We start from the raw sequence: 19349 nt of genomic DNA on the forward strand, positions 1-19349 counted from the left end.
CCACCATCTGCTAACTCAGCACAGATTAGAGATTTACTTGGGATCTGTCTAGTCTGTAGGATTCCACTACCCATTGAATTAGCTAGCTGATTATTGGGGGTGACCGAAGAAAATGGATCGAGTGGAAAATTGTAAATATAAAGTTCTGCACTGAGTTTCAAGACTATGAAGTGAGAATGTTCATCTTTTCACTCTGGTGGAATTGCTTGAAATATCTAGTTGTTGTATTTCTGGGAAGTAGTTATGGCTTTAGCAAGCTTCATATTCATGAAGAAGGAAGGAGCAGTGCTCCGAAAGCTAGTGCTTGAAACAAACCTGTTGGACTTCTTACTGTTCATATTCATGAACATGCTAAACTGGGAAGGCACACCAATGTGGTTTACGAAATGGAGCTGATGGTCTTAATTGTTGGGAGTTGGGATGCTTCAGTTACATAGAATCATAGAATTTACAGTGCAGAAGGAGGACATTCAGCCCATCGAGTCTGCACCGACCCTTGGAAAGAGCACCCTACTTAAGCCCCACATCTGCACCCTATCCCCGTAACCCAATAACCCCACCTAACCTTTTTGGACACTTTTTTTTTTTAAACGCATTCTAGTCAAACTTGTATCAAAGTAGGTTACAGCAAATAAACACCCTTGGAAACATTTTCCCCAACAATCAACTATACAATTTGTACAGATTTTCCTCCCTTTTCAAACACTCCCCCCGGCGACGAACGGCTCCTCAAGCACGGTCACAAACATCCCCCACCTTTTCTCAAACTCTCCTGCTGAGCCCCTTAACTCATACTTTATCTTCTCTAATCGCAGCAAGTCGTACAGATCACCCAGCCATGCTGCTACCCCCGGTGGCGATGCCGACCGCCACTCCAGCAAAATTTGTTGCCGCGCAATCAGAGAGGCGAAGGCCATGACATCAGCCTTCCTCCTCTCCATGAGCTCCGTCTTCTCTGAAACCCCAAATATCGCCACCAAAGGGTCCAGGTCCACTCCGTTCTCCACTATCCCGGCTAAGACCGCAAACACTCCCGCCCAAAATCTTCCCAATTTTTCACAACCCCAAAACATGTTTCACAACCCCTGCCCACACCTCTCACACTCATCTGCTACCCCCTGAAAGAACCCACTCATTCTCGCCTGGGTCATATGCACCCTGTGCACCACCTTAAGCTGTATCAGGCTCATCCTTGCACAGGAGGAGGTCCCGTTTACCCTTCGCAGTGCCTCACTCCATACACTCCAATTGATCTCCATTCCCAACTCCGCTTCCCATTTCTCCTTGATCTTCACCACCCGCTTGCTTCCCTGCTCCCCCAGCCACTTCTATATATCCCCAATTCTTCCCTCCCCTTCCACATCCGGAGCAGCAGTTGCTCCAGCAGGGTGTATCCTGGCAATCTAGGGAACCCTTTCCAGACCTTTTATGCAAAGTCCTTAACCTGTAGATACCTGAACTCACTACCCGTCGACGGCTCTACCCTCTCCCTTAGCTCCTCCAGACTGGTGAACCCTTCCTCCAAATACAAATCCCTCACCTTGACCAGCCCCACTTCCCTCCACCTCCTGTATACACTATCCATCCCCCCCCCGGCTCAAACCCAAGATTCTAGCACAGCGGCGTTATCACCGACATCCCTTCCACCCTAAAATGCCTCCTCAGCTAATTCCATATATTCACCGTGGACTGCACCACTGGGCTCCCTGAATACCTACTCTGAGCCATTGGCAATGCTGCCGTCACCATAGCCCTCAAACTAGACCCCTTACAAGATTCTTCCTCCATCCTAACCCACTGTACCCCTTCTCCTTCCCACCACCGCTGCACCTTGTCCACATTCGCCGCCCAATAATAATGAAGCAAGTTTGGCAACACCAACCCCCCCTGCTACCTCATGGTCTCCCCCACCCTCGGCACCTTCCCCGCCCATACAAAGTCAAAGATGATTGTGTCCACTTTCCAAAGCAAGGCCTTTGGTATAAAGATCAGGAGAGCCTGAAAGATAAACAAGAACCTCGGCAGAATTTTTATTTTCACCACTTGGACCCTCCCCGCCAACATTAAGTGCAGTGTATCTCACCTCTTAAGATCCTTTCTGGCCTCCTCCACCATCTTCGTTAAATTCCACTTATGGGGTCCCGTCCATTCCCTCGCTACCTGAACTTTTTTGGACACTTAAGGGCAATTTAGAATAACCAATCCATCTAACCTGCATATCTTTGGACTGTGGGAGGAAACTGGAGCACCCGGAGGAAACCCACGCACACACGGGCAGAACGTGCAGACTCCACACAGACGGTGACCCAAGCCGGGAATCGAATCTGGGACCCTGGAGCTATGAAGCAACTGTGCTGACCACTAGGCTACTGTGCTGCCCATAGCTACATGTCTGGAAAAGAAAGTTGGACAGATCGCTTTTAGGTCTAATTTGTGTATATACTTCAGTTATCATCAAGTATGTGCCAGCTTTTTGCTAGAGTTAATCTCTCTCTAACTCTGTATCTTCTCTGCTTCAATTGTTTATCCAATTTCACAGTAAAAGGGTGCAGATATTTTTGCCCTCAGCTACTCTCTGTGCTAAAGTCATGTTCAAGATGCATGAAAAGGTACTTGAGTAAAACAAAATTGTTAATCCAAGCAGCTATTTTTGTTTTAAGGACCTGAAAGCCAATGAGTCTCGCCTGCGAGATATTAACAAAGTGGCAAACGATCTGGAGTCAGAGGGTTTGATGGTTGAAGAAGTTCAAGTTGCTCAGGTGTGGTATCATTTCATCCATTTTTCAGCTCACTTTATTTCAAAATGAGTTTATAAAACTGGCACTTAAGATAATCTACTCTCCCTGAATTTAATTAAGGAATAAGCAGAGCAAAGGAGATCTGTGTGTTAAATGCAGCTGCATTATTGTTACCCTCTTGATTGGGAGTGGGGGGAGGGGGGGAAGGAGAGAGAGTGTGTGTGTGTGTGTGTGTGGGGGGGGTGTTCAAGTTGCACATTGATTGTGAGGAACTCCCAACTCGTGTTCCCAAAATGTGTGTGATGTTCTGCTGTAGTACTGATCTCGATCCTCAACAGTTACCTTTATCTAGCTCCCATGTATAATCATCTATTGCTTCCTTTACTTTCACCACCTAAAAATCCATTTTTGAAACATTCGCCTTGATTCATCTGGATCAATCCTGTAATTTAGTGTAAGAATGGGAATTAAGTTGGTTATTTTCCATTTTGTGTAGAGTATCTGCTTTCATGTGGAATTTACCACATTGTTTTGCTATCTGTTGTGTTGGTCCTGGAATACCTTGAGTTAAGCCTGACAGGCTTTTAAGGATGTGTTTTAGCCCAGTTGCTGGTCTCCTTCAGTTTCTGCCCATCACCAGTAAGTTTGGGGGGTCTCGTCATAATTTTGCTCCTAAATATTTTTGTTCCGTTTTCTTATTTCAGGAACAAGCGCTTGTGGGATCTGCCCCAGGAGCTGCCAAGGTAAGAGCACTGGTATTGAATGAATTATATTAAGGCAAAACATAAACAGCATTGTGCGCAGCTGATATCTTGGATCAAAATGGCACCAGTGCCATTGTAACCGACAGACTGATGTACATTAGAAAGCCAATATTGTATAAAGTGATAATAGAATTCATCTGTACTTTACAATCGGCTACTAGATGAGACTGTTGTTCTCTACACATTGCATTTTGACATGTTACTTTCCTTTGGAGGAAAGTATGGTTTTGAAGATAGACATTTCTATTGGTACGATTCTCATGAATAGTTTTTTGCATGTTTGGACCAAATTCTTTTCTGTGTTGTTCTAACATGAACATTAGCTTGATCTAAAATAAACTGTGCAATTAAAACATAGGAACATGCGAAACATTTGAAAGATAGTTCATCTAAATCCATGTTGGATCTTACTGAGTTCATCCCACATGGTTAATGCTCTGCTGGTATAGTGGCTGAATTAATTTGTAAGCATCCAGTTTCTCAAATTTCTCATGTACTTTCTTTCCATAGGATGAATCCGACTCTAAAACTGTGTCACCGTGGAAGGTATGAGTTTCCTTTTCAAGAATCCTGTATTCTTTTATTGAAAAACCAGCTGTTCTGTACCATGCCTCTATCATTTTCTACAAACCCATATTAATTATAATTCTATTTTGTCTTTCTCAACATAGTTTTCCCCCTGCCCTTCCCAAAGTCGTAGAAAGCAAAGATTTAATTTGTAGTGATCAAGGTCACCAACTCACAGTAACTGAATGAATCGAATGACCAGTTTTTGTACTTTAAAACTGGTCTAATCGTGATCAAATTCCGTAATTTCATCCACATTTCCTTGATTGCTTATGGCCTACAATTGAGGGCTGGTACAGGTTGAGCATTCCTTATTCGAAATGCTTGGGCCTATAGTGTCCGGAATTTTTAAAATTTTGGGATACCTGTATAGGTATAGTTGTGAAACTTCGCATAGCTAGCAGATCTTGGGTGAACACTGTTATTTTTTTTTAACCAGAAACATGATTTTGGCGCCGGAAAAAAACAAGCGCAGATTTCAGAGCTTTTTCGTTTCGAATAAGGAGTGCTCAACCTGTATCAGTGTGGTCTACAAGGAAATATTCATGATAACTCTCTGCAAGTCTTTGTCAATCAGCCCATTTATTTGTAACCCACCTTAATGTAATGGCAGACTAAGTCAAAGCAAGGACTCCTCAGTTTGCAGCTAGACCTCATTTTCTCCAGTTACGCCTCCTCACTAATTATCATTATTAGGTTTGGACATACAAGACTTTATTTAAAGACAATGGTGGGAGGGCAGTGGGTGAACATTCACATGGCGTTCTCTTGTTCATCTACTGTAACTTAGGCAGAAGAGCTACAGTGTCCAGCAGAAACCCCTGCAGAGACCCAACACAGTCTGTAGCGATACAGGCAGACCTTGGGCATGCCCATTTATTGCCTGTTGTGGTTCTTGTTTACATCCCTATACTGTGCACACCTTTGGTGCAGAATTGTTATCCAAAGAACAGAGCAAATCCCTTTCAGAAATGTGAATTGTACCTAAATGATATGCAGTACAACACATCTTAAAAATGGCTAAAATATTTACCCTATTTCACGGTTTTGTAATCTTACAGCCATGATCACTAACTAACTGCTTTGTGAAAAATGCCATTTCAATGACTACTTTTTAACCAATTATAATATTTTTTTATTTCTTCCACGCTGTGCTTATGACTAGATCCTATTCACAACAACACAATCCAATTTTTATATAAATCCTTTTTGACCCTTCACACTACCTCTTTCAACTTGGAATGGTAATATGTGAGCTGCTAAATCTTTTAAAAGCTAGCACGTGGGATGGTTGTGACAAATAACACAGGTGCATTTGAGGGGAAGCCAGATAAATGCATTAAAGAGAAAGGAAGAGACGAATACGCTGACGAGGTGAAACAAAGAAGAGGATCGTGGAGCATGAACCAGTTGGACATAATAGCCTGTTTCTGTGCTATACAGTTTATGTAATTATGTGAATGCTTCTCAGACACCAGCCCAGAATTATTTTGCTAATACCACGCTCATTGAAGTAAGCGACATACATTTAAAAGAAGTCATTAATGTTGCTTGATTATATTTGGGAAGTAATAGTCTTTTCTAATTTATTTTCATTTGAGGTGCAGTCACTGTCATTGTCCTGCATGGGGTTCCCCTGTTCCAGCTCACTAGAGCCCATCTCTGTAAATTGCACATGTGGATGTCTGGTGATGGTGGGATTAGTTTTGGCTGCCAAGGCTAACACATGAACATTCGCCGCAGATGCTAACATATGAACAATTGCCGTTTGAGCTGGGATTTGTCGAACTATTTTCCAGCATAAGTGAACCGCATATTGAAATGTGGAGGAGGAGGAGGTGGGGGGGGGGGGGAAAGAGAGAGAGAGGGGAGGGAAGAGAGAGAGAGGAGAGAGAGTTCAAGAGCCCTATGTGCTTGATTATGATTTTCATCTCCAAGCCAAATCTGAGATACAGTAGAATAATTGTTGACTGCAACTTGTTATGGGACATTTGTGCACAAAATGTAAAAATGCTTTTATTTGTGAAGGAGCTCACATGCTCCATTCTTCTCACTAAATCTTTAAATTTCCCTGTATATTTTAATCTGGTGCTTGTTGATTTCCCCATTCATTCTTTCTGTGGCCACTGAAGACTTTCCTAATTGTCAGGATGGACATGTTAATGATGTGGGGTGTGACCTGCGTTTTCTCATTCTACGCTTACTCACACAGACTAAGTGACCTGCATTTTCTCATTCTACACTTGCTCACACAGGCTACTACAAGGGGATTCTAAACTCAGTTAATGATTTCTGTTAATGGTGAGCTCTTGCATGCCATGTTCTGTTAGTTCTGAGTGGGCATATTTCTAACTTTAACATTTCTCTTCACTAACTGATGGATCGCGACTGGTTTGGTTTTCCACTGCTGTGATTCATGGTTGCGGTTTAGACTGTGCGGCTGGCAACACATACGGTGGCTAGCTTTAATGCCATCAAGGTAAGAACTGATGGATCCACTCCTTTCTGTCATTGCCTCTTGCACCTGTTCCTCACATGCAGTGATGAGCTCCTCACTGTGTTTCGTGACTGCGTTTCGCTCATTTGCTACAGTGCACTGTCATTGTACTATTGTTATGGTTATTGTCACCCATGGCGCAACTACAGTACAGTCCTCCCCTGCACTTCATGCTTCTGTGTTGCAAAATAAACCTGTAGCTTTTATGAAGGCTTCCAAGTGTATGCAAATGGTAACTGAGCTAACTGAATAATAATTGTGAAAGTACGTCTTAGCATCATAAGTTAACCCTTTAAATATTGAATGTGCTTTTTGTGTTTACATGTATTTATTTGAAATATATACCATGTAACCTTACGCAGAAAGTAGAATATATATTCACAGAAAAGTTCTTGGTTACGGAGGTGCAAAGTAAAATGTGTGACCTTATATAGCACCATTGTAATTATCAGCTTTGCTAATTCAGGGCTGATTTAATAAGGAAAAAGATGAGCAGGAGAAAGTGGACAAGAGTGACACAAGTATGAGGATGGTGACAAAAAATGAGTCAATTAAGAATGCTTTGGATACTGTTGTCATGGGTGACGATATGGAAGGGGAATTATGCAAGTTAGAAAATGGCAACAGAAGCATCAAATTGGAGGATGCTAATGGTATAGAAAAATGGAATATGGAGGGGAAGAAGTAAATGGAAGAGGAAGATGGCAACAAATGCAATGAAGCAGGCAGTAATGATGTTAAAGAGGAGGAAGGTAGTTCCAAGGGCAATATAGATTTATATGAGGAATATTATCAAGATAAGGCCAACAACATGGAAGAACACCACTGTGAGAACAATGGATACAAGGACAGAGCTTAGCGACTGACAATTACCACCTATACCCGATCAAATGGGCCTAATACTGAACAAATAGTGGCAAGTTCTACTATAAGTAATTGGACTATATACATCCTTGTTACTTACTGGACTGAGACATTTTAACTAGTTGGGAGAGTCCTGGGTCTGGTTAGCTACATTGCTTTTATGTTGAGCAATTCTCTCTATGCAGTTATGGATTTTTGAAACTTGCGCATTCAAGTCACACACTTGTACGTATAGAGATCTGTTAAAAGTGATGTGTTAATGTGAAGTGAAGATTTTTTGGACCTGAAATGTTAATGAAGACACCAAACTGAACATCTATGTTCAGTGGAGTGGAAGGATTTAAATCTGCAGTGATGTTGATGTCTCGGGCAGGGTTAACTAGAATGTTTTCACTTTTGTCAGGAATTGAACGAGCGCTGGAAGTCACTGCAACAGCTGTCTGAGGAACGCAGCCATGTCTTGGGTAGTGCACATGAAGTGCAGAGATTCCACCGGTAAATAGCTGTGATATTTGGAATAGTAAAGATCTATTTGTTGCTACTTTGGGCGGGAGGTGGAGCACTGTGCTAGAAAACAGATCCGTTTGCATTCCCTTTCTTCACTCGCTTAACTGTAAAAATGTGTATGTTTAGAAAATAACATGTATTTTATAGGACTACTTTGGCTGGGATTTTTATACAGGGAAATGATTGATAATGTAGCTTTCAAAATATTTAAATACCCATTTGATTTTGTATTGTGTAGAGATGCTGATGAAACCAAGGAATGGATTGAAGAGAAAAATCAAGCTCTCAACACTGATAATTATGGACATGACCTAGCAAGTGTCCAGGCTCTGCAACGCAAACACGAGGGATTTGAACGGGATCTTGCTGCTCTGGGAGATAAAGTGAGCTATATTTGTAGCCTGTATAAAATATCAACTGTCTGGAATCTTGCTGGAAATGGTTTGGTTTGCCATTCCCAAAATGGAAACCTTCAATTTGGCAAAACATATTTAATGATTACCTGACCCTTCAGGGTGCATTTAACCGAGCAACTGATAACTGTGTATATCTTTTGAAGATGTCTGGCTATTGCAAAATTAAAGCTTTCAAAATCACACAAATTAATTGTTACCTCACTTAATAATCTCTAAATTAGAATCGTTGGTTATCCAGGGGGAAAAGGACATTTGAGGAATACAGTCAGTTGGCGTTAGTGTAGTTTTAATTTCTAGGTCAATAGCTTTCAAACATTTTTGCGCATTGGGTTCAGCCCTCCTGCCTCCCCTCCATGTTCCTGGGAACCACTAATCCAAAGTTCTGAGACACCACGTCAGCCATCCGAAGAAAAGCAGTGCTGTCATTGCAGAAAATGGAAGTCGTAAAGAGAACTGCAATTCTCATGACACTGTGCAAGGGCACAAAGCAAAACCTGGGCACAATTGTGGATCACCAAGAGGGCACTTGAAAGAAGCACAGGATATTAATGGGAGACGTTATCCCAATCATCCCTGTGAGAATTCTTAACATTTTTTTTCTTATTCGTTTGTGGGCGTCGCAGGCTGTGCCAGCATTTATTGCCCATACCCAGTTGCCCTTGAGGGGGCAGTTAAAAGTCAACCACACATTGGTGTGGGTCTGGAGTCACATGAAGGCCAGACCAGGTAAGGACAGCAGATTTTCTTCCCTAAAGAACATTAGTGAATCAGATGGGTTTCTACGACAATCAACAATGGTTTCGTGGTCATCGTTGGACGTTTTAATTCCAGATTTTTATTGGATTCAGTTTCACCATCTGCAGTGGTGGGATTTGAACCTGGGTCCCCAGAGTATTACTCCGAGTCCAGTGACAATACCACTACGCCACTGCCCCCCCAGCACGAGTACTAGATTTATCTCTGTTTATTTTTAATTCTGTCATTAACCCAAAAATGCAAAGTAACTTAGTATGAGTTAATTCATACCGGAGTAGAAAATATAACCCAATTCATTACGTCAGTCCTAAATCACCTGTTAATGTATTTGTTACTCTGGGGTATGTTGCCTGATAGAGTTTTAATTGTTGAATGTAGGTGAATTCTCTGGGTGAAACTGCAAACCGACTGATTCAATCTCATCCTGAATCAGTTGAGGATGTCCAAGAAAAATGCACCGAATTGAATCAGGCGTGGGACAGTCTGGGGAAGCGTGCTGACCAACGTAAAGGAAAATTGAATGACTCTCATGATCTGCAGCGTTTCCTAAGTGACTTCAGGTAATGCAAGAATTAGGAGCATTCAGTCTGATCATGCTTGGGCACTGTTGTCTTTCTCCGTAATGTGCGGGTTTAAGGTTATTTTGCTTTGTCACTAGTGGACAAACGTCTTGAGTGAATAGGCGTAGTATCTGAAAGAGCAGTAATCAAATTGGGGGGGGGGGGGGGGGGGGGAGGGATGATGAGGTTCTTTTTGCCTGCATAAATTTAACATTGCATAATAATATGTATAGTAACAACAATGTCTCATGCCCTATACCCGTTCCTAAGTCCATATGAACAATACATTCCCAGTCGAACTTTGCACTCCAAAGTAATTAGGGTGTGATCCTTTCTTGATTTTTATTTTTTCTGTTCGTAGAGGAGCATGTGCCCATACTCCTGAGCTCACTGCCACATCCTCCCAGGCACTCGCTGCCCTATGGCTGACCCTCCAAGACCCTCTGGGGAACATGGCGCCATGTCTTGTACAATAATCTGCCCAGGCCGAATTGTGGGGCTTGTCTTCCCAGCGGCATGGCTGCGAGTTGAGTGAGGTTGGCTGTGCAGGAGTGGTTTAAGTCCTGCTCTCCCTTGTAGCAGGGAGCTGGCAAATCAGTCAACGGGTAATCGTATGCGACGTGAAACCCGTGGGGCCTCATTAAGCGGACCAATTGATAGTGTCGACAACCTCACCGGGCTGGGGGTCAGGAAGCTTATGGCAGTTCCCCTCTCGCTTGGAAACCTTTCCGTACAATCATACCCAATGTTTTCTTAACAAGGTGCTCAACTCACCGGCCAAACCGGCACTTCTGAGATCAAGCTGCCATTTTCCAAGTGAGCTTGGGGGTTCCCCCCACCCACCAACCCACGGGCAAACCCTCCCCTCTCTGACGCCGAGGTCCCAGGTTTGATCCTGGCTCTGGGTCACTGTCCATGTGGAGTTTGCACATTCTCAGGTGTCTGCGTGGGCCTCACCCCCACAACCCAAAGATGAGCAGGGTAGGTGGATTGACCATGCTAAATTGCCCCTTAATTGGAAACAAAATAATTGGGAACTTTAAATTTAAAAAAAACTCACTCTCTTTTCTGAGTACACCCTGCTATGGGTGTACAAAGGTGATTGGGTGAACAGGTTACCCCTGGTTCATGCTTGTGTGGACCAGTACTCAAATGCGTCCCATCAAAGCCTCGGTGGGGAGGCCGTTAATTCCCGGTAGCCCAGAGAAGCCGGCAGCCAGGTATTTAAATGATATGCTGATCTACAGGGCGAGATCCAGATGGTGACGTCTCGCGAGATTCAACCGAACCTCACGAGATTCACTGGCCTCTTCGCGACACCAAGTCGGACATGACAAGGCCGTTAAATCACACCTTGTATATCAATATATTATGATCAAAGAATGGGTGCAATTTTAAAAGACTTGAATATGGGTACATTTTCATGGTTCTTTTGGATGTCTGTCAGGCAAAATTATGTTCAGGAGTTTTGGTGAGACTAAAAAAAAGTATTCATATTAGGTGTTATTTTTCCCAGCATCGAATGCAAACTCACTCCCTCTGGAGGCGAACAGCACCCCCTTCCCAGACCCAGAAATCTCCAGTACAGATCATAAGAGCTAAACCCCATAGTGTTGCTGTTGGTGTTTAACTGGCTCACACTTTGCAGATTACCAGAGCAGATTGCTGTTTGTTTGTAAATAGTGGAATTACAAACTTTCAAATTTCTTGTGAGTAAAGGACTGTTAGAAAGTAATGCAGCTGATCTACCCTTTTATTATTTTCACAGGGACCTTATGTCCTGGATAAATGGAATCCGAGGATTAGTCTCTTCAGACGAACTGGCCAAGGACGTGACTGGAGCTGAGGCTCTATTAGAGAGACACCAGGTAACGAAAAGTTACCCTGTCCTTTGGGGAATTTTGTTTTTAGATTAACATTTGTCAGTGGAGCCATAAATGATGTAACTGGTGATATAGCACAGATGGGGGTTTTAATCAAACTTTGGAAATGGCTGTTACCATCTGATACTGGTTCCAATTAAAAATCGTGAACTTCACAGCTGCCCAGCTGTCACATCAGTGAGATGCTCACCTTCTGAGCTCTTGTATAAAATAGACATATTAGAAACGAGAGAGAAACTAACTGAGCTATTACTGTTTTACTGATATGCCTGAAAACACCCTTGACCTGTCATGCCAACATCCTAACCGTCATGAGAAGCTTTATTCTAACTCTTGGCTTATTTTTACTGATGGATGAAGTTTATCTTTCGCATCCATACATGTGACGTTGAAGTTGCACCGGTGACTTACACAATCCATTCCTGTGAGAAAAATAGAAATCAAGAAACATAGAAAATAAGAGTAGACAATTTGGCCCTTTGAATCTGCTCCACCATTCAACATGATAATGGCTGATCTTCCAACTCAAAGCCATACTCCAGCACTCTCCCCAAACCCTTTGAAACTTTCAAATCTAGAAATCTATTTCCTTCTTAAATATATTCAGTGATTTGGCCTCCACAGCCTCCTGTAGTTATAGAATTCCATAGAATCGCCATCTTTTGAGTCACATCTCCGACCTTAATGGCTGACCCCGTATCCTGAGACTGTAATGTCAGCGAGTGTTGCTTAAATCTCTAATTCTCTTCTCCTTAAATATCAAAAAGGAAGGAGCAATGTTCTTTTTATTGCGCCTGTTCCATGCTGGAACCACGTGCACCTTTTTTTTGTTCATATTAATGGATGAAAAATCACTGCTAGGGATGTTGCCCCTGGTGGTCAGCAGGAATGCTGAATTGGAAAAGCTCTAATTTAAAACAAAAGTTTTATGCAGGTACTTTTAAAGTAATATTTATCTTTTTCTTTTTTCCTTAACTTTGTTTAATTTCCCCCTTTTTGCAGGAGCATCGTACTGAAATTGATGCCAGGGCTGGCACTTTCCAGGCGTTCGAGCAGTTTGGACACCAATTGCTTGCTCGTGGGCACTACGCTTGCCCAGAAATCAGGGAGAAGCTGGATATCCTGGAACGCGAACGCGCAGATCTCGAGAAAGCATGGATTCAGCGCAGAATGATGTTGGATCAGTGTCTGGAGCTACAGGTAATGAGAGACCAAACTTTGTCCTGTACAGGTAGTTAAACTTCTAATTACTAAAAGAACCATGAAAACAAAATTTTGCAGATGCTGGAAATCTGAAATAAAAAACAAATGTTAGAAATACTTAGTTGGTCAGGCAGCGCCTGTGGAGAGCGAAGGAGTTAACATTTCATCAGGTTCCCCATGAAACGTTGGGCGCGGTGTCTCAAATAATTCAATTTCCACGCCGCCGCCCCCCCCTGGAGGGGAATTTTTTTTTGAAAAACACTGCTCCAGATGGCAAAATTTAAGATCGTTGGACTGCTGGAGGGCTCCTACTCCACGGGCTATGGGGTGAATTCTCTATTGGCGGGATTCTCTGTTCTGCCAGCAGTGCACCCCTGCCCGCGGGTTTCCCGGTGGCATTGAGTTGGCTGGCTGTTGGAGAATCCCTCTGCTAGCAATGACTTGCCGCCGGGAATCACTCTATTTTGAAGGTGGAAAGTTCACTCCTATACGTCTAAGATGTTCAGAAATTTGAGGGAGGGTGGGGGGGAGATCATTCTGACCCCTCCCGAGTTGGACCGGGCCTGTAAATCGCTGAGGCAGAAGCCCAGATCTGGGGAGCTACCACAGGCAATTTGAGTGGTGTACCCAGCTCATCTTTCAAGGACAGAGACTATTACTTCGATGCGGCGGAGGATGCAAATGAGTTTGATAAGAAGTACGGACTAGGGGTGAACAGGCGATGCCTGCAATTGGTTACCAGGGGGATGGGTATTTGTGTTTTTTTAAGGTAACGAGCTTAGGCTTTTTGTTTCTGGTTGGTTTAGGTTTGCGTTTAATGAAACATTTTATCTGAATAAAAATATATATTTTTTAAACCTAGAGGCACCACTGCTGTCCTTCTTTAAAGATGTTATCGGTTTCTTTTGTTTTTAGCTGATGTGTTGTAAGGAATAATTTTTAATTTTTTTAATTTATAAATTTAGAGTACCCAATTCATTTTTATTCTAATTAAGGGACAATTTAGTGTGGCCAATCCACCTAACCTGCACATCTTTGGGTTGTGCGGCGAAACCCACACAAACACGTGCAAACTCCACATGGACAGTGACACAGAGCCGGGATCGAACCTGGGACCTCGGCGCCGTGAGGCAGCAACGCTAACCTCCTGCCCCACCGTGCTGCCCTTGTTGTAAGGAATAATGGCAGTTGAATAGCCATGATAAAACAGTAGTGAATAGAATGTGGATTCTAAACTATGGCTTGGATGTTTAACTGAGAAGCTAGGGAAAAGAAAGTTGACTACAAATTAAGGAGGCGGCTGTTCGACCCATTTAGTTTTTCCTTCATGGAAACCTGCTATTCCACCACCTCGGTTGAATAACTTCAGCATTTTTGTCTCCACTATTCTGGATATTGGTCATGCTTTTCCTGAGGAAATATCATTGTGGAATGAGACGGCGGAAAAGGAGACCAGTATGCTTGTTGGGCCTGTGCCAGTTATTTGAAAGAAATATATCATTAAGTTCCACTCCCATGTTCTATCCTCATATTTTTCCTTAATTATAAACCTAATTCTCCTTTGAAAGTTACTGATCAATGAATTTGCACTACTTTTTTTCAGATAGTGCAGTAGATAGGAGCAGGAGATCATTCAGCCCATTGAGCCTGCTCCTCCATTCAACACAATCGTGGCTGAACATCCACTTCCATGCCTTAATACCCCACACTGTGCCCATACTCCTTTCTGTCACTGGTACTTAGAAATCTGTCAATCTCTGCTTTAAACATACTCCATGACTTGAGTTTCCACAGCACTCGTAAACGAAATACATTTGACTCAAAAAAAGTCCAGATCATTATGACTTGCTGCAGAATGTGCTCTACTTTTTTCCCCCCTTTTCCAACTGATTGCCGACCCACTTATATTTCCTAATCTAGTCCTGAACTCAGACGTTTGTCCCAAGACAAGTGAGGTTTTCATAAAACAGCATGCCGTTACAGATGCAGTGGGCAGAATTTTTGGCAGGGTTTTCCTGTCCCACCAAAGTCAATGGACCTTTGTATGCCATTTTTGAGCCTTGTCCCCGCTACAAGTCGCCATAAAATTTTGCCCATTGTGTACATAGATACACCGTGTACTTGGAAGTAGGTTCTGACCTGTATTCTCACAATAACCATTTGTTATGAGATTTAAGATGGTCATGCTTTACTTTGGTAAGAGTTTGACAAAAGCAATTGTAGATTCATATCTCGTGACTCGACCTTGTGACATTCTATTATTCCTTGAGTAAATTCACCAGCCTTGCATTTCGAGCTGAAAATTCACCAGTCAGAGAATTGGTGTCACTATGTTGTAGCCCTGTATGTAACCTGTGCTCCTTTAGAGTGCGATTCCCTGGTGGGAGTATAGAAATGGGTGCATTTATACTTGCATAAACCCATTCTAGCATGAGATATTTTTTATTCTTTTGTAGTTGTTCAACCGTGACTGCGAGCAAGCTGAGAACTGGATGGCAGCGCGTGAAGCATTCCTGGCCAGTGATGACAAGGGTGATTCCCTGGACAGTGTGGAGGCCCTCATCAAGAAACATGAAGATTTTGATAAAGCCATTACAGTCCAGGTAACGTGGTGGAAGAGAGACCTGTTGGCAATTTATCTCTTAATTAATCTGCAAATATTTGGCCTACTATCTTTGGGCTCCTATTGTTAGATTCCATTTCACTTGCAATAAATTACCATAGGCCATGGCAAGACACATGAGCAGAAATACGTTATCCAGGGATATTAACTTCTGAGAATGGGTGACGTATTGTTCTTGATGCATAGAATAGAAGGAGAAACAGCTGTTTTGAGGTATTCAACCAATCTGAGTCCATGTTCTATTTGCACTGTTATGGATTCTCCTAATTTTCTTGGTGCGTTGAGGGATATACTAATCAAGGCGAGATTCTGCCTCACTACAAGTGAATAAGGAGCAGATGTAGGCCATTCAGCTCCTTTAGCCTGCTCTACCATTCAATAAGATCATGGCTGATCTTAATTTGGCCTCAGCTCCACTTTCCTTCCTCCTCTCTGTATGCTTTGACTCCCTTGTCAATCAATAATCTTATCGAGTTCAGCCTTAAAAAAAAAAAAAAAAAAAAAATACTCTGACCCTACCTCACCCCTCCCTGTAGAAAAGTTCCACAGACCTTCATTAAAAAAATAAATGTTATCTTTAAACTGTGCCTCCTAGTTCTGGTCTTTCCCACAAGTGGAAACATCCCCATGACATTCACCCTGTCAAGTCCTCTCAGGATATTGTATGTTTCAATAATATCCCCTCTCATTCTTCTAAATGCCAATGGATACAGGCCCAACCTGTCAACCTTTCCTCCTAGGATAATCCCCTCATTCCAACAATCAATCCAGTGAATCTTCTCTGAGCTGCTTCAAATGCAATTATTATCCTTTTCTTAAATAAAGATACTGAAACTATGCACGGTGCTTTAGATGTGGCCTCCCCAATACTCTACGACTGTAGAAAAGCTTCCCTATTATATTCCATTTCACTCGCAATAAATTACAAGATTAGTACAGTTGACGTTCACAGGAGACTCGCGCATTAATTTTTTTTCTGAGACTGTCTGAAACCAAATGCTCAAATATGTGATAGAGCCAGACTTGGCAGGCCCTTTAGATTGTGACAAAAACTGCATGTCAAAATGTAGAAATTGACAGAAGAATGCCACTTGTGCCTGCCAGAACTTATCCCTCTGCCAACATTTATTCTGCTGGCTAGACAATACACCAATAGGCAAATGCAAAGTTCTGTAAATGCTGGAAATACTCAGCAGGGCAGGCAGCAACTACAGAGTGAGAAACATCTGGATGGTGACGCTTTGCAGAATTGGACAATATAACAACTTGCACAACGTTTTTTCACATCTTGAAATGACCGAAGGTGGAAGATGCTCCACAAGGAGGGCAAGAGATCCTGAGCAGGAATTAGGAGAGATACCGAAAAGTGTTTGAATATGAAGATACCTCAGACATGAATGGTGTGATTACTGAAAACTGAGGAAATACATTAGAAACTTTGGGGGGATTTTCCTTCTCTCTCTCTCTCTCTCTCTCTCTCTTCCCCCCCCCCCCCCCCCCCCCCCCCCCCGTTTTGAGTCTTGTAACCGAATATCACTTTTAGTAAACTTCTGGAAATAGCTTCCATCTGTAATGAGCAATTTCAACCATTTTGTTGGTATTACTTCATCACCACAGTGCCACTCAGTGGCTGGAGTTAGATATAACAACACTATTAATCCTTGGTCAGGGAGGACCATGATCATTCAAGCTGCTTGTCATTGGACCTATTTAGGTGTGTACTATGAAGCCTTGTGGGCTGCATGTAAAGTTTTAAAATCGACTTTCCTGTTTAATTTGGTGATATTTCATGCTATAAATACCAGCAGATCTAACGATAGTGATGTAGGATTTAGCTATTGAGATGACAACCGCCCTTTTCAAGCCTCCAGCAATCAAATGCAATAAATCATTGAAGTAAAAATACAACCATGATGCCCGGGTCAGATTTCCAGAGCTGGAATGGGCTTTGGGCTTCCCTTTGGATCTGCTTGGCCAAGAATGAAAATAAAGTTCTTGTTAATGACCAGAAAATACAAATTGCATATAAATCTAAATATGTAAATGACTCCAGCACACAATGCAAATAAAGTAACAAATTGCTATCTTGTGGTAATGCTACATGACACATGGCAGCACAAGGCAATTTTAATGTAATTCTATACTAATCAACAGAATTTCTGGGTGTGAAAAGCTCCATCAGGAATTTGGTTAGTTTTATTTATTCTTTGCTTTTATAAACAGGAAGAGAAGATTGCAGCACTACAAGCCTTTGCTGATCAGTTGATTGGCTCTGAACATTATGCAAAGGATGATATTTCGAGTCGTCGCAATGAGGTATTGGACAGGTGAGTGTCTAATGGTTAGTGGCACAAGTGATTTGATTTAAGCAGATAGACCTTTTTGATCAAATGTTAAACATGAATTTACCTCGTTCTGGATTCCATTCCCTGGCAGGCGCAAGAGTTCCATGCATGCTCCAGAGTGTGGCAGGGTGACGGGCTGTGCATTCTCTATTTAATTTTTTGTTTGCAGTAAAGGGCTGGGCCATCTGGGATATAAGGGGCGTGATTTAATGGAAATGAAACACAGTCCTGTTTTGGGCACGTTTAGCAGGGTGTTTTCCCACACTTCCAGCACCAAGAACGTCACTGAGGCCGCACTTAGGCTCAGTTCCTGCACTAACGAGCTTAGCTTGGTGTAGAAAGAAAAAAATAGCGGACCCTCAGGGTCTCTGAGGCGAGGCTGTTAAGACCCGTACCTTTGGTGACTCCAGTGCGAACATATTTAAGTGAGTTTAATTGCACACTTAAATATCCAAATCTGGACCCTGCCCACCCATTGTAGGTCAGATCCAGATCAAGTTGGCCACCATTAAAAGATTCTCTGGTCAGAAAGGGAGAATAACCGGGGAAAGAACCACCAGGGATAAAGCGCTGATGATCAAAGGAAGAGGCTGCAGGAAGCAGAAAAGATGCTGTATGCTGGTCCCATACACGTAGCGCTCAACGAAGCCCTGGAGAGTTGAAAAGGCAGCGGAAGGATGTTTACGAGGTTATTCATGAAGGCCCACGTTCTCGACCTTGTACAGCCTCAGTAGTACATCCCTGCTCTTGTATTCTTGCCCCTTTGACACGAATACTAACGCTACATTTGCCTTCCTAACTGCCAACTGAACCTGCACGTTAAACGTAAGAGTTTGTGCTTCTGATTTCCTAAGCCTTTCCCCATTTAGAAAATAGTCTATGCCACTATTCACCCTACCAAAGTGCATAACCTCGCACTTTTCCACATTGTATTCCATCAGCCACTTCTTTGCCCACTCTCAGACCCCCATTGGAATATTGTGAGCAGTTTTGGGCCCTGTATCTAAGGAAGGATGTGCTGGCCTTGGAAAGGGTCTAGGGCAGTGTTCTTCAAACTTTTTTCCCGGGGACCCATTTTTACCAACCCGGCCGACCTTCGGGACCCAACCCGGCCGACCTTCGGGACCCAACCCGGCCGACCTTCTGGACCCACGCCAGCCGGCCGACCTGAGAAACCCACCATTTTCTCTTACCTTGCTTGCTGCAGATTAAAATGGGGGAAATCATTTTCGGTCCCTTTGGCCCTCGTACATGCTCCTCCAATGGAACCTGTTGGATGAAGGTGAAGCCTTCCGGTGTCGGAAAGTATGGAGTCTCCATCTGTCCGAAGTTCTGCATTTTTTCCCGTTAAATTTTATTAAATAAAACCCCCCGGAACTTGTAAAAAATAAAAAATAAAAAAAAATGTTTAAATGGAAAAAAAAATTAAATGAATAAATCCCCTCCCCCGAACTTGTTAAAAAAAAAAAGAATAAAAAAATGAAAAAAATAAAAATTGAATGAAAAAAATAAATGAATAAAAAACCCCCAAACTTGTAAAACAAAAAGCTGCAACCGTTTAACAAAAATAGCGACCGCACTGCGCATGCGCGGCCGATCATCGGTGCGCATGCGCATAGTTTTGCG

At 42.7% G+C, this 19349-nt stretch overlaps 1 protein-coding gene across 6 annotated transcripts in view; it reads left to right on the forward strand.

Annotated features, from left to right (window-relative positions):
* Positions 1-19349, forward strand: part of sptan1 (spectrin alpha, non-erythrocytic 1) — a 138656-nt gene that overhangs the window by 71822 nt on the left and 47485 nt on the right. For 5 of the 6 annotated variants that reach the window (XM_072488829.1, XM_072488827.1, XM_072488828.1 and 2 more), the window contains 11 exons: positions 2661-2759; positions 3443-3481; positions 4013-4048; positions 6501-6548; positions 7834-7925; positions 8176-8320; positions 9488-9669; positions 11438-11537; positions 12555-12752; positions 15212-15358; positions 17602-17705. In XM_072488829.1, coding sequence (XP_072344930.1) covers positions 2661-2759; positions 3443-3481; positions 4013-4048; positions 6501-6548; positions 7834-7925; positions 8176-8320; positions 9488-9669; positions 11438-11537; positions 12555-12752; positions 15212-15358; positions 17602-17705 — 1190 coding nt within the window. The remainder of the gene's footprint in view (positions 1-2660; positions 2760-3442; positions 3482-4012; positions 4049-6500; positions 6549-7833; positions 7926-8175; positions 8321-9487; positions 9670-11437; positions 11538-12554; positions 12753-15211; positions 15359-17601; positions 17706-19349) is intronic. The other variant, XM_072488830.1, reaches the window with a different exon arrangement.

Source organism: Scyliorhinus torazame, chromosome 22, assembly GCF_047496885.1.
Source record: "Scyliorhinus torazame isolate Kashiwa2021f chromosome 22, sScyTor2.1, whole genome shotgun sequence".
Taxonomy (NCBI): domain Eukaryota; kingdom Metazoa; phylum Chordata; class Chondrichthyes; order Carcharhiniformes; family Scyliorhinidae; genus Scyliorhinus; species Scyliorhinus torazame.